The sequence below is a fragment of the Globicephala melas genome, chromosome 9 (genome assembly GCF_963455315.2).
Source record: "Globicephala melas chromosome 9, mGloMel1.2, whole genome shotgun sequence".
In the NCBI taxonomy this organism is placed as follows: domain Eukaryota; kingdom Metazoa; phylum Chordata; class Mammalia; order Artiodactyla; family Delphinidae; genus Globicephala; species Globicephala melas.
This window is the reverse complement of record NC_083322.1, coordinates 6,528,014-6,542,255: the sequence shown is the minus strand read 5'-3', so window position 1 is coordinate 6,542,255 and position 14,242 is coordinate 6,528,014. Positions and strand designations below refer to the sequence as shown.

The window sequence follows — 14,242 nt, the reverse complement described above, 5'->3', positions numbered from 1 at the left end:
CAGAGCCATGGTTTTCCTCCCTTGGCGTCTTCCTATAGCGGGTCTCCGTCCTCTTGCTTCTGCTGTCATCTTACCTCAGGGTCTGTGATCGGCAGCAGTGGACTGGCCTCAGGGCTGACAGACGCTCTGTAGGAAGCATGTGGCCCTGGACCTGCAGCTGGGGGGGGGGGTGCAGGGAGGGGGCAGTAGAAGTGGAGAGAAGGAAGGAGGGTGATTCCAACATGGGAGTCCTTCACCCACGCATTTGGTGAGTGAGTTGCTCTCAGTGCCCGATCTGTGAAGGTGAAGGAGAAGACGCCGTCAGCTGTGCGCTTCTGCAAGTTGTAATCATAGGGCGATGGGACTAGTACGTCTGAAGCAAACAGAGAACACGGCCAGGTTGTATATGAAAAAGCCTTCTTTCCCAGGCAGTTTCTCAGCCTCAGCACTGCTGCCGTTTAGGGCCAGGTAGTTCTTCGCTGTGGGTGCCTGTCCTGCGCCTGGCCACCCCTGGCCTTTCCCACTACACACACACTGGGTACCAGTAGCACCCTCCCCGTTGCAGCAGTCAAAAAGGTCTCCGGACTCTGCCAGATGTCCCCTGGGAGCAAAATTGCCCCCCCCCCCCCCCCGCATGAGCTCCGCTGCCCCAGGGTGAAAGTCAGCAGAGTGGGACTCCATCAGGCCTGCAGAGAGCAGCCCTTGTCCGTCTCCAGTCTGTTCTGCCAGGGGTTCTTCACCAAACATACCTTGGGGCGCAGTTGGTTGTGGGGAGGGGATTATCATCTGATCTGTTTTCTCTGTCTGACTGTACCCTCCCTTTCCTCCCGCACGAGGGGCGGGGCTCAGGAAGGAGAAGATGGGAGCACTCCGTGTGGAGGAGGCCGTGACCCAGAAGCCGCCCATCCCGTCCTACAGGGAACCCATGGAGGTCCTGACGGACTGCGTCCTAGAGCCGCGCCACGGACTCCTGTGTCCCCACCCCAGCCAAGAGGCCCTGGGCTGTCCTGATAAAGCGCTCCTGTAAGAGCAGGACCCTGAGGGGTTGCCTTGGAGCCCCCTGCTGCCCTGGCCCTCGTGATCATGGTGACAGGCCCTGGGATTCTAGGCTGCCCTAGAGTCTTCGCTTGGTGGGGACTCCCTAAGCACTGGGAAGCGGCAGTGACAAGATAATTCAGCCCACATCCCAGGGAGGCGGGGGTCAGGAGGCGCACAGCCTGCTTACTGAGGCCCCGCCTAGGCTGGGTGCGACCTCCCAGCACTTGAGTATGCAGGAGGGTTCGCGTCTCAAGCTCATTTTAAAGGTGCTTCAGGAGACAATTCCATCATGAAAGATTTCACCCCATGTTTTGGTGGCAGGAGGACTTTTCTGAAGTGGGAGAGACGGTTGGGGGTAGGGGGCTTAAAGGAGCCCTCCAGCCCCTGGGTAGCTGGGGAGCATCCCAGCGGGCTGCCCACAGCCTGAGTGGCGTGGGGTAGACACGTGGTGAGGGGCCTCGGATGAGCAGGTCTAGGGACAGCGGCCTGGCTCTGGAATCTATCCCCCTGGCTCCATGGCAGAAGCAGGGAAGCCTCAACTTCAAATGGGAGACTTGCATCAGAGACTTTCTCTATCTCCTCCCAGGGCCTTCCTTTAGGATGAGGCAAGCAGAACCCCTTGGCACAGAGCAATCAAGAAAGGTTATCCTCCTTCAGCTCCCAGACAGGGGAGGAGTGTTTCCCTGGAGGGGGCCTGGCGTTTTCCACCAGTCGCAGCCCTTGTGTTGTGCTGAGCCCGGGTCTTCTACGGAGCAGAGCGGACAGGACAGGTTTGCACTGGGGGGGGCTTGGGATCCTGTCCCAACTCTGCTGCAGGCAGTGGTTCAGCCATGATTAATCCCTTCCTCTTTTCTGTGCCTTGGTGTCCCTCTCCATGAAGTGGCAGTAGAGAAGCCAAGTGCCTGCTGGTGCCCCAGCTGCCACAGGACTGATGGATGACAGCGCCTCCAGCTCTGAAAGACGGCCCTCAGGCTGCAGAGTGGACTTGGCTGCCTTCAGCCCTTGTCCTTGTCCCTTGCCACCCAAGTCCTTATTACGGGAAGAGGTGCTCTCTCAACGTGCCCTCAGCATAATGGTCTAGTCCACTCTTCCCAAAGTTGCTCTGGGGACCAGCTTGGGAATCACTAGGGGTGTCTGTTTAAATCTGTTTCGCCCCAGACCCACCTGATCAGATCCCCGGGACTGTTTCCAGCAAGGCCCTCCAGGAACTTTGTGGGCTCACTCAGCATGAGAACCACCACCCTGGCGGCAGAGAAGGGTGTCCCACGCTATTTGGTTCCCGTTGCCCTCCCTGCATCAGCCCATCTCCTCTTCCACCCGGAAGTAAAGCACTTTTCCTTCCAGGGCAGCTGCTTTGGGCAGGTTCCTAGGCTGCTCATCCGGCTGAGGACGATGTAGTGTCTGGGTCCCACCTTCCTAACCACAGGTGGGAAACGAGGGCAGGTTAGAGGGAAGGGCTTCTTTGCCGCTGCCTTTCTCTTGTTTTAGACCGGCAGGAAGTAGTGCTCCGTCCTGGCCATGCTGCCTGGCCCTAGGTGGGGTCCCTGCTCTGTGATGCAGGTCCAAGTGGCCTGGCCCTCAAGCAGCCATCTGTCCACTTCCCACTCCTAGAAGGTGCCGAGAGCCCCTGAGATGCTGGTAGCGAGTGTCTCACTGTCTGGCAGAACCCCTGCTTCCCAGTGTCTCTGACTCTCCCTTCCCAGCACCCCACCCTTAGCACTTAGCCTTAGCGCCATCGCTTTCCTGTTTTCTCCAGCTTCGAGCCAGGAATTCCGTTTTCGCTTTCTGCCGTTTCACCTGTGGCACTGTCTCCCTGACAGCCCCGTGTTCTGGGGGCTGAGGTGTACCACGGGCCCTTAGAGCTTGAACCCTGGCGGTGTTACTGTCCACATGGCCAAGATGGAGCCCAGGCCTCCCTCCCCCATTCGCATAGGTCACCGTGGGGAGTTCAGGAATCTGCACTAGGCCAGGCACCGCGGGTATGAGTTGGTGGGATGGAAGGGAGGAGGGCCCGTTAAAGTGGGCCCCCCCACCCTATCCATAGCGATTCAGATTGAGGTGACTTTCTCGTAGGCATCCTCCCCATGGCACCTTCTGTCCTTTAAGAATCCTCAGAGCAAGAGGCTAGTCCTGCGAGCAGCGCCGTGCCTGAGTGCCACACGCACGATTCCCTGTGCGAGTCTAGTCGTGGAGGTGGAGGCCAGCTAGGGACGCCCCAGCCTCTCCACATCTGTGCTCTGAGGAAGCCTCCGATGCCAGCTCGTGAGAAACTTGGGCCCCTTGGCGGCGGGTGCGGGGGGTGACTGAAAATGCTATTTGTCACAGGGATTTGCACTACCCGCTTTCTCGAGGGGCACAGGCATGCCCTGGGTCCCCTCTGTTCGCTAATGGCAGAGAGGACGCTGACCATTTTGTGCAGGACCCCAGGCTGAAGCTTGGTGAGACCCCTTGCCCAAGCTGACATCTCATTTTGTTTCAAGAGACTTGCAGCATTTCAGACCCCAGGGCCTGGAGACCCTGTTGTTGGAGAGCCTTCCTATTTTTGCCTCACAAAAAAACAAGCTGAAGGGCATTGGGGATAGAAGGAGCAAGCTCTTTGCCTTTGGCCAGAGTCCTAGCCATGCCTCCACCCTCGTTCCCTACCTGTGATCTCCATAGACATGCCCACAGGGCTGACATTCTGAGTGACCAGCATTTTAACTGACAGTTTGAGTTCGATAGCCATAGAGACCAGGTGGGAAGGAGGGGTCCCGACCCCCTGTTCTAGCCAGACGCGTTGGAATGTAATCTACTCCAGACACTTTGCTTCCCTCGAAGCGCAGGATCAGTTCCCAGGGTGCTAAGTATTTAGCAGGACAGTGTGAAGATGGGCCGTTTCCCTCATCCAAGTGGCTGACGAGGTCACCCCAGGTAATTGGCCCAGGGATGTTCTCTCCTCCTCTGGTTTCAAAGATGTGCAAAACATGGTTTAAAAAACCATGTCTGGGGCTTCCCTGGTGGCGCAGTGGTTGAGAGTCCGCCTGCCGATGCAGGGGAGGCGGGTTCGTGCCCCGGTCCGGGAAGATCCCACATGCGGCGGAGCGGCTGGGACCGTGAGCCATGGCCGCTGAGCCTGCGCGTCCGGAGCCTGTGCTCCGCACCGGGACAGGCCACAACAATGAGAGGCCCGCTTACCGCAAAAAAAAAAAAAAAAACCATGTCTGATTCTCAACCTTTTTCTATTTGAATAAAGCAGAGTTTATTTCGACACATGCCTCAGTCCTGTTAATCCCGTAACCAAAACTAGCAAACTGGAGGAGCTGCTCAAAGCTAATTATCTCTGGCTCAGAGCAAAGCCCGCCCACGCCCCCACCCCGAGTGACACGCTGAAGCGCCTGCGCGGGTCGGGCTCGCTGAAAGGGCTTTCTTAGGCGGCCGGGTCCTGCTGCGCATACTCGGCGCCCACTGCCTGGGCCGGACCTCCGCGCACCGGAGCATCTGCAATTCTGACTCGCATCCTGGCCTGGGCATCCCGCGCCGGGCCATGACGGCGCACTCCTTCGCCCTCCCGGTCATCATCTTCACCACGTTCTGGGGCCTCATCGGCATCGCCGGGCCCTGGTTCGTGCCGAAAGGACCCAACCGCGGGTAAGGATCGCGCGGCCCAGCCTCCCTGTGGACACCTTCGCGGCCGCGCGCTCCCCCTCCCCCGGCGGCTGCGCGGGCGGCGGCGGCGGCGGCGGCGGCGGCGGCCCGCGGTGCAGCGAGCACTGTCCAGGCGCGCGCATGGCGCCCCACTCCTCTCGGGTCTGTGCTGGGCCGCGTTCAGCAGGGAACAGGCAAGCGGTCGGGGCCAAAGGGCAGAGATGCTCGTGCTTTAGAAAGGTGGAGACAGTTACGGGTCAGCCTCTCCAGCCTGTAAAGGTAAAGGCTGTGGCTAGACACTGATGCAGTTTGTCCACTCCTGCCCAGCTGTGACCTTGAGCGTCTATCACACCTTCAAGCCTCATTTCTTCTTAGGTAATTGGGGGTGATGATGATACCTGCCTTTTAAGGTTGCTGTGAGGATTACACAAAATAATGTATATAAGACTCTTAGTGCATGGCACATATTGTATTGAATAATTTTTAGCCAGTATCTTTTTTTTTTTTTTTTTTTTGGTGGTATGCGGGCCTCTCACTGTTGTGGCCTCTCCCGTTGCGGAGCACAGGCTCTGGACGCGCAGGCTCAGCGGCCATGGCTCACGGGCCCAGCCGCTCCGCGGCATGTGGGATCTTCCCGGACCGGGGCACGAACCCGTGTCCCCTGCATCGGCAGGCGGACTCTCAACCACTGTGCCACCAGGGAAGCCCAGTATCATTATTTTTTGAAGGTCCCCTAGCAGGTTTCTCTATCTCTTGCACCATTTACCAGTTTCTGCTTCATACCATCCTCAGCTGTAAAGCACTCTCTCCCCTCGATTACAAGTTCCTCGAGGTGGAAGATTGTCCTGTTCACCACTGTAGACGCCATTGCCCAGTACAGGACTGGCCCACGGCGCTTGGTAATGTTGAAAGAATGGATCAAATACTAATTACTCTGGCACCAACTTAAAGTACTTTAGATCAGAGGTCCTAGCGCCTGGTTTGGGTTAGATTTAGCTTTGGCTGGAGGCTGCATTTGGGTGTTGCCTCTGTTCTTAAAAATCTGCAGGGCTAGGGACTTCCCTGGTGGTCCAGTGGTTAGTACTCCAGGCTTCCATTGCAGGGGGCACGGGTTCGATCCCTGGTTGGGGGACTAAGATCCTGCATGCCGCGCGGAGTGGCAAAAAAAAAAGGACCTGCAGGGCTGAGGTCCCATGGCCTCACTTTGTAAACCATTTTAGTGCCTCGCCTCCCTTGCAGACCTTGGTGAGTTCTTCCTTCTGAAGTTTTCCTCCTGCATTTAAAGCCTCTGTCTCCAGCGTTTGAGTAGATTCAAGGTAGCCAGTTGCTATTGTCATTATAACTGCCCATTGTGCCTCAGAGATGGCTCTCGGTCTCCTTGCCTCCTGCCCTGTCTTCTGGTCTCCTGTCTTCCTTCCCTTTGCCCGATGAACTTTGGATTCCAGAGGCCACTCCATGGTGGGTGGCTGCAAGTGCAGCTCTGTGCAGTGTCTTTTCCCAACATGTTTGCATTAAGATGGAGAAACAGTGGGAATGAGAAGGCAGATAGGTGAAGGGAAAGATGCATAATGTAACTTGGATGTGATCAAGGTTGGCCTCCCCAAGAGGTGACACTTGGCGTTTTTATTTTCCATCTAGCAATTCTTACCCTGAGTAGAACTCAGCCTCCCTGTGTTCAGGTGGCATCAGACGGGAAAGGGGCTGGCACCAGGAGCTCTTTCTCTGGCCTCGGCCAGGCCTCCTGGGGGCAATGCTTCCATCCGTCCTGACCTGACGTCCTCTTCCATTGCAGAGTGACCATCACCATGCTGGTGGCCACCGCTGTCTGCTGTTACCTCTTGTAAGTACTGCTCTCCCAGCTCGAAGTCAGCTGGGGCCTTTGTGCCCCCTTCTTTCCTCCTTTCCCAGCCCTGCTCTCCCCTCTGTCCTGGTACTGGCACATTCAGCTCTTGAAAGGCTGAGGCTGTAAAGCACAGAAGAGGAGGCAGTTGGAGAGGCAAAGAGAGCGAGGGGCTGGAAGTCATGAACTCTGGGTTCCGGTTCTGAATGTAGCACCTGGACAAGCTCTGTCATGTTCATAGGCTACAGTTTTCTCATCTACAGAATGAGTGAGTTGGGCCAGCTCAGTGCCTTTTGTACCTGATGGGACATCAGAATCACCTGGAGAGATTATAAAAACACAGCTTTTAGGGCTCCACCCTGGACCCACTGAATCACAGTTCTCATGATCTGCACTTGGGAATCCATATTTTTAATGCATGCCCCTGGGTGACTGTGATGCAGCCAGTTTAGAACCACTGGATGAGCAGTAGTCTTCAAACTTGGAAAAGGTCCCTGGGATATAGAAAACATTCCAAGAGATGCGAGTGCCTGGACAGTGTGAGGGAATCAATTTCCAGGTCCTTCATGTCTAGAGGTTCTCTTTCTAAAACTGCCGTTCATGGTAGCCCCTCCCCTTTTACAAAAAAGGCACTCTGCTGTCCCTCCCCAATCCTCCTATGTTAGGTTGCTCCGTGTTAAATCACCCTGGCTGCCAAACTGAGGAATAAATCCAAGCTCTGGTTTTGAGGGAGGCCTCTCTCATGCTCAGTTAAGCCGTATGGCTTCCCTTTGTGCCCCTGGAGGCCGTCTTACCTCTTCGCTAATCCCAGGGTCCAGCCCCAGCGCAGGGATCTTATAAATCTACAAAACATCAGATCAAACCAAACCTAAACCCAAACCCACACGCCCCAGACTGAGCCCCCGTGCCGGCCGCAGTGTGGGTGGCTCCATGAGACCCCTCCCTCCAGAACCCAGACCCTGCTGCTGGGTCGGTCATGTGACCAAAGGCGTGGTGGGAGGTGTGCACGGCAGAGTTCCTTGTGTCTGGGCTCACCCTCACGGTGCTGTCCCTGGCAGCTGGCTCATCGCCATCCTGGCTCAGCTGAACCCCCTGTTCGGGCCCCAGCTGAAGAATGAGACCATCTGGTATGTGCACTTCCTGTGGGAGTGACCACTGCCGCCTCCTCGGCCCCAGGTACTGCTGGGCGGACGGGCAGGGGTGGGGAAGGGCCCGGGGCGGGGGGAGGACAAGGTCAGGCAGGGTTGTAAGACTTTGCGTGTGGATTCAGGCATTCATTTATTAAGGAAAAAAAAAGAATGCTGAGCGCCTGCTCCCTTCCTGCCCAGTGGTGCGCTGGGCGGCCGGGACGGGCGGAAGACTCGGGGTCCTGCGGGGGAGCATGTGGGCCCAGCCTTGTTTGCGGGTTTGCAGGCCCCAGAGGAGGCGGCCGGCTGCAGAATCTGTTCTGAGTGAGGGGAGGGTGGGGGCAGGGAGCGGTCTGAGGTGAGCTGGGTGACGGGCACAGGCTCTCCAGGGCGGGGCTGGGGGAGAAGGGTCTCCACAGCGAGGCCGTGACTTGTTCTGTGATGTGCTTTTCAGGTGCCCCAGCTCTCTGGATGACCTCGGCTCCGCTGTCCCTGATGACCCTTTTGTCACCCCTACAACTGTGTCCCAGTCCCTCCGTGCTCCCTCCCCCAAGGCCTGCCTGGTTCTGGAAAGTACCACCCTCCCCATCCAGTCTGGGCCTCAGGAAGCCCCGAGCTCAGAGCCAGGCCGGAGCAGATGTCCAGCCCTCAAGTTCCCACTGCCCGCTCCCAAGTGGGTCCAGGCCAGGAACCGACAAGGGTGGGGCTGCGCCTTTTACCCAGTGGGGCAGCCAGAGAAGGCTGCTTGTCCTGGGGAGGAGGCCGTTCAGCCCAGGATGCTCTGAGCTCAGGTGGGCCGGGCCGGGGAGGAAGCCCTGGGGGAAGAGGCAGAGCCCTGCCACCGTCCTCCTGTGTGACCCCAGGAAGCGTCTGCCTGTGTTGGCCTCCTCACCTGTGAGATGGAGGGGCTCGGTCAGGTGTGGCAAAGGCCTTTCTTGGAGTTCTCCTTTAATTTTTGACACGTTTCGATGTGAAATTTCTGGAATTGTTGACGAAGTGGAAAAACAGTCCCACAAAACATCACGATCCAAAGCGTCACAGTAATTTGGATCAAGGTTGGAACAGGTATGCTTAGCGTCCTTTACAGTCACGAAGTCACTTACGTTGTCTTGCTCAGGAAGTGGGATCTCCTCAGAATATCCTCTTCCTCCTTCCTCCCCACCTGGATCGCCTCCCTCCCTTCCCAGAGGCGCAGCCTGAGCACAGCAGGAGCTGAAGAAACTGGAGGCAGCTCCTGCTGAGGCCGGGCCCAGACTCTGGCAGCGGTGAGGGTGGATCTCGGAGCCCCTCACAGCAGCACGTAGGTCACCTGGAGCGAGGGAGGGCGCAGAGGGACAGGTGTGGGTGAGGTGTGGGCTGGGCTCTGCTGAGATGCTGCCGGGTGGGGGAGCCCCTGGCCTGGTGACGCCTGGAGAGTTGGGGTGGAGACCTCAGACACTTGCCCGCAGCCCCGGAGCTAATTGGAGTCCCCCCCCACTGCTGTGCCACGTTGCCTCCCTGGGGAAGAAGCCAGTCTCTTGTGTTTATTGACGGTTGAGTTGATTGGCATTCTGTTTAGTAGGCATCGTTTTTGGAGCGGTGGTAGAACGTGGTATGTCTCACCTGGATTTCTTGGTTCTGGGCTTGGCCTGTTGCTCAGATCGGGGCCTCCCTTGAACATCCCACCCACCCCCTTTCCAACTCCCTTCCTGTGCTGACCTCTGTGGCCCCCCTGGAGTGGGGCTGTTGAGTCTCGATTGGCGGCTAGATTGACCCGTGTCTAGTGACTAATGAGTGGTGAGGAAATTCCTGTTTGGTGGCAAAGTCCTGGCCAAGTTTGCTGGCTGCCGCTCCCCTGCCCACCTGATTCCCATTCCCTCGGTGGGTGGATTTGGGGCCCAGGAAAGGGACTGGCAGCTGCTTGGAGCTGCAGCTCTGGGATGTGGACACTGAGACTACATTTTCCTGAGACCTGAGCGAGAATCCTGCTGTCCTGGATTTTGCCCAGAACCAGGCCGGGCAGGAGGAGGAAGACGGAGGACTCGTTCAAGTGGAACTTTGCCCCACCACCCATCTGTGCCCCAGATTACAGAGTGCATGGCCCCCGGAGCTCTGCAATAAAGCCGGTCCCCAACATTCCACAGAGCGTGGCCTGCATGTTCCTAATACCCCTACATACCCGGGTGCTTGGCCTGTGCTTGGCCTGGGCGGGGATCAGCTTCCTGCCTGGGGCAGGGGGATGGAGTGAGCCGATGGGAGAGCTCCTGGGGCTGGAAGGTGCTTGGAGGAGAGACCCTGAGCCCTGAGGAGTGCATCCAGAGAGAATGCAGAGCCACAGAAGGATGAAGCAGGGGAGTGACGTGACCCAACTTGGTTTCCAGGATGATCTCTACAGGGTGCATAATGGGCCTCAGATGAGATTGGTGGTGAGAATGGGGACGAGTGGGCGAATGGAAGATCTAGTTAGGAGCTGAAGGGGGCCAGTGCCTTGGCCATGGGGGGAGGGGGGAGGCGGAGTGGACCCTGTGGTGAGCAGTGGGCAGATGCGGTGCCCAGTACCTGGCGGCTGGAACCTCTCAGTGACAGGCCACAGAGGGCACGTGATGACCTGGGGTTTCCTGTGTGTCCTGGTGAGCTGGTTGTGTCCGGGGTATCTCCATGGAGACACCCAGCTAGTGGTAGGATACGTGGGTTTGGTCTTCAGGAGGAAGATGTGGCCTGAAGACGTGCAGTGTATGTCTGTCCCTGAGTTCTCATGGAACCACTCGTGGCGACCTCTGTTCCCCGGGTCCTGGGGCGCGCCCCCTGCTCTCTGGGCAGCTTCTGCAACTCAGGGCTGGCACACCCTCTCTCAGCACACTATCTTGCCGTCCTCCCTTTCTGCCTGTGCAGCCGTTCAGGGAGGGGGAGCTTGGGACGCCCTCCCAGGATCCGTGCCCACCCGCTTTGCGTGGATGGCGCTGATCTCAAAGCTCTCACCCCACTCCGAGGGGGACTGCAGGGTGAGCAGGTCTTGTCAGAAATGAACACAACCAGACATTAGTTACAGAGGGGAGATCAGGTTTTATTCCGAAACGACTGACAGTAGGGAAATGTGAGCTCCGTGGGGTCCGTGCCCCTGCAGGGTGACTGGGCACTTTAACAGGAGAACGAGAGCGGAGGGGAGGGGTGAGCGGGGCCAAGTAGAGCCAGGAGAGTGAAAAGCCACAAAGGATGGGTTGGCGTAAGTGTGAGTAGGCCACAGAGACCGGGGGACAGAGGCCCGAGCCTTCCTGAGTTCATCTCAGAGGAAGGGTCCTTGGGAGCCACTCCTGGGTTGCAGGAGGTACATCTACATCCCAGAGGACAGAGGAAAGATTCACGGTCGTGAATGCTCTCAGAAAGGGTGGAGGGGCTAGGCGCCAGAGGCCTGTGGTCAGGTATTGGCTAGAACAAACGGTAAATTCTTCTGACAGCCCAGAGCTTGGTCAGACAGGAACTGGATGGGGCCAGGTCGTCCCTGGGTTACGGCCGTAGGCGGTCCGAAGCCAGGCCTGGCTGGACAAGTCTCTTAGTGCCCGGTGTGGACGGACTCGTTGTTTGTTTCAGGCAAGAAGTATCTCCCACCCCCCTTCCCCTGCCAAGTGGGAGGCACATCAGTAAATGTCAGCCTCTGACGTAGATGCTCAGAGCAACTACAAGTAGCACAAGATCCCTGAAGATGGGTAGTGGCTGGGGGTGGGATACCCCTGCACCAACCCTAGTGGCAGAGCGGGAAGCAGCCTGGGAGACCCTCCCGGGACTGACCGGACAAGCCTGTGGAGAAGACAAGGCAGGTGAGGTTAGCTCAGCTGCACGTACAGAAGGTGGCCGACAGAGGGCAGTGCCGCCCAAGGGACGGAGACCTCCAGACCAGGTTGTGCTGCCCCTGGGAGTGCAACGCCCTGCACTGATGTGAGAGGCTGTGGCCTTAGAGCGTGGCCCTTGTTGGGAACAGGGATGATTTTCCAGGTGGTGCCAGAGCCTGGATGAAACCTCCTTGAAGGATGTGTGATGACAACAGCAAGGTGCCAGGTATCGCTCGGGGAATCCAAAGGGCAAGAACTAAGGGGCCTTTTGCCAACTGGATGCTGCTCTGAGGCCAAGCTTCGCAGCAATCTTCCGCGACTTTTCCCCACCTCAGCAACCTGAGATCTGGTACATTCCAGCCTATAATAGGGACACCCGTCAGCCCAGATTCTCAATGGAGAGGAAAAGTTACATACAGAAGATGGCTGTCACTGCAGACCGCAGGGTCACCCCTCCCTGATAAAGCACCTAAAGCAGGGCCCTTGATGAGGGCCTTTGGGTTGCTTTGTACAGAAGTCGGTTCGGTGATAACATTGGAAATACGAGGAGCAGAGAAACAAAGTGGGGTTGGCCATGTGCTGGACGTGACGTCTGTTCAAAAACCGTGGGGTTTCCAGGAATGAAGTCACTTGGCAGCCACCACAGTTTTATTTGACTTGGACCCAGAAGAGTGAGGGCAGGTGACCAAAGTCTATGCTAATTCAGCCCACACTCCGTGTAACAAACCTGCGTAAGAATCACTTGGAACAAACAAACCCATAGAACGCTGGGACCAAAGCCACGCACGTCTGTTAGGACAGGCGTTCCCTACCTCGGCACTGCTGACAGTTCGGGCTGGATAATTCTCTATTGGGGACCATTGGGGGCGGGGCTGTCCTGTGCATTGTAGGGTGTTGAGCAGAACCCCTGACCTCTGCCCAGTGGATGCCAGCAGAACCGCTGTCCCTGCCCTTGGCTCTGACAATCACACGTCTGCAGCCATTTTGAAATGTTCTCTGGGGGTCCAAGTCCCTCTCCCCCACCCCTACGTTGGGAATCACTACTCTAGAATCTCAACCCCTCAAGTGATTGATAAAAATTTAATCAGTTTATCAACCCAGACAGGAGGTTGGGGAACCTTGAGGGAAGCTGGTATCCTGAATACCAGGGTTCCCCGTGAGCCATTCCCAGCAGGACCTGGAGCTTCTGACCTGGAGACCATGCCCTGGGGAGAAGGAAGCACTGAAGCTTTAGAGGATTATTGGGTGCCTGAGCGGACTCTAATCCCAGCACCATGTGGTCCAGCAGAGGCCAGATGGCGGGGGCAGGGGTCCGGGGGGGGGGGCTCGGCCGGCGGGGGGGGGGGGCGGTGGGAGCATCGCGCAAGCCCAGTAGAACTTTGGCTAACCCTGCAGGCATCTGTCCGGAAAGGGGCTGGGACAGATATTCTCAGAAACCCACAGAAGCCCCACCTCAGCTTCCTAACCACAGGATTAAGGGCCGGGATTGTATCATAGCTTCCCCCCTGCTGCAAAGGTCAGTCTTTCTTCCCCTGACAAAGCCCGGCAGACATTAGGGAGATGATTCTCTGCGCCCACCCACTGTCCGTCTCCTAAACAGGAATACGGGAGGCGGGAAGGGTTACTGCAGAGGCTGCAGCCTTGATCCGTCGTGATCCTGGGTGCAACGGCCGTGCCCTTGGTCTGCAGCAATTGATTTGGCAAACATATTTTTCTCTTTTTTCTTTCTGCCCAGCCTTCCAGGAGCTGTTGACCCAACAGCCTCAGCTCAGCTTCAAGGTCGAGATAGAGAATCGAGACCTGGGCTCCCTGGGTTCAAAGTCCAGCTCCTCCCGATTATTAGTTGAGTGAAAGTTCGTCTTTCTGAGCCTCAGTTTTATAATAGCACCAGTGCCTGCTTCGTAGAGGTTTTGACTGTGAGCTGAGGGAACGGATTAAAGTGCCTGCCTCGTCACAAAAATGCCATCAGTAAATCACACGACTTTTACGTAGTAACTCTTTACTTCGATGGCCCCCTTCGTTCTGCCAGGATCTCAGCTTCCTTCACCTTTTCTTGTTCCCACCATGGACACCACACTGATCCACCCTGTGGAAAAGGAAGTGGCAAGCCCCCTGGGTACTTCGAAGTGTGCGATAGGACCTGGGAAGTAAGCACCATGAAAAATACCTGGGGCCTGTGTATGCATCTGTGTTTCTGTGCTTCACGTCAAATGTCCTTCATGTAATCTATAAACGTAGTGTCCTCTTGTTGAAAACAATGCTTTGGGGGAGTGAGGGGAGAAGAGAGAATGGGTACTAGACTAGATCTGCTGAATTCTAAAGTTCTCAGGGAAAATAAACATGTAAGAAATAACCATGGGGACTTCCCTGGCGGTCCAGTGGTTAGGACTCCAAGCTTTCACTGCCGAGGGCCTAGGTTCGATCTCTGGTTGGGGAACAAAGATCCCGCAAGACTCGCTGCACGGCCGAAAAAAAAAGAAGAAGAAAGGAAGAAAAAGAAAGAAAGAAAGAGGAAATTTCTGAAAAAAGCAGAGTATTTACAGGGACATTAGCCCTCCCAGATGTTTAAAAGTATTATACAGTCACAAAATGAAAGGCTACAGAAATGAAGACAGTGGTGCTGGGACATGAATAGACACATCAATGGAAGAAAACGAGTCCAGAAATAAATTGATAAACATGGCAAAGCTAATCCGTGAGGAAAAGATGAATAAAGGCAATGAACAGTGTCGGGACTCTCTCCCTCCCGGCAACAAAATAAATGCCAGCTGGATCAGAGATTTAACAAATGTAAATGAAACTATAAATGTACCAGAAGAAAACACAGG

At 56.5% G+C, this 14,242-nt stretch overlaps 2 protein-coding genes across 4 annotated transcripts in view; both read left to right on the top strand.

Moving 5' to 3' along the window:
- Positions 1-4,211, top strand: part of ZNF862 (zinc finger protein 862) — a 32,720-nt gene extending 28,509 nt beyond the window's left edge. For all 3 annotated transcript variants that reach the window (XM_060305143.2, XM_060305142.2, XM_060305144.2), the window contains 2 exons: positions 816-1,002; positions 3,124-4,211. In XM_060305143.2, the coding sequence (XP_060161126.1) occupies positions 816-1,002; positions 3,124-3,145 (209 nt within the window). In that variant the 3' untranslated portion in view covers positions 3,146-4,211. The remainder of the gene's footprint in view (positions 1-815; positions 1,003-3,123) is intronic.
- A 185-nt stretch (positions 4,212-4,396) lies between these two features.
- ATP6V0E2 (ATPase H+ transporting V0 subunit e2) lies at positions 4,397-9,730 on the top strand. The gene is made up of 4 exons (XM_030854181.3): positions 4,397-4,644; positions 6,434-6,481; positions 7,540-7,657; positions 8,063-9,730. Exons 1-3 carry the CDS (start codon positions 4,541-4,543, stop codon positions 7,631-7,633), a joined length of 246 nt encoding a protein of 81 aa, XP_030710041.1. The 5' UTR covers positions 4,397-4,540; the 3' UTR covers positions 7,634-7,657; positions 8,063-9,730.
- Positions 9,731-14,242: the final 4,512 nt, after the last annotated feature.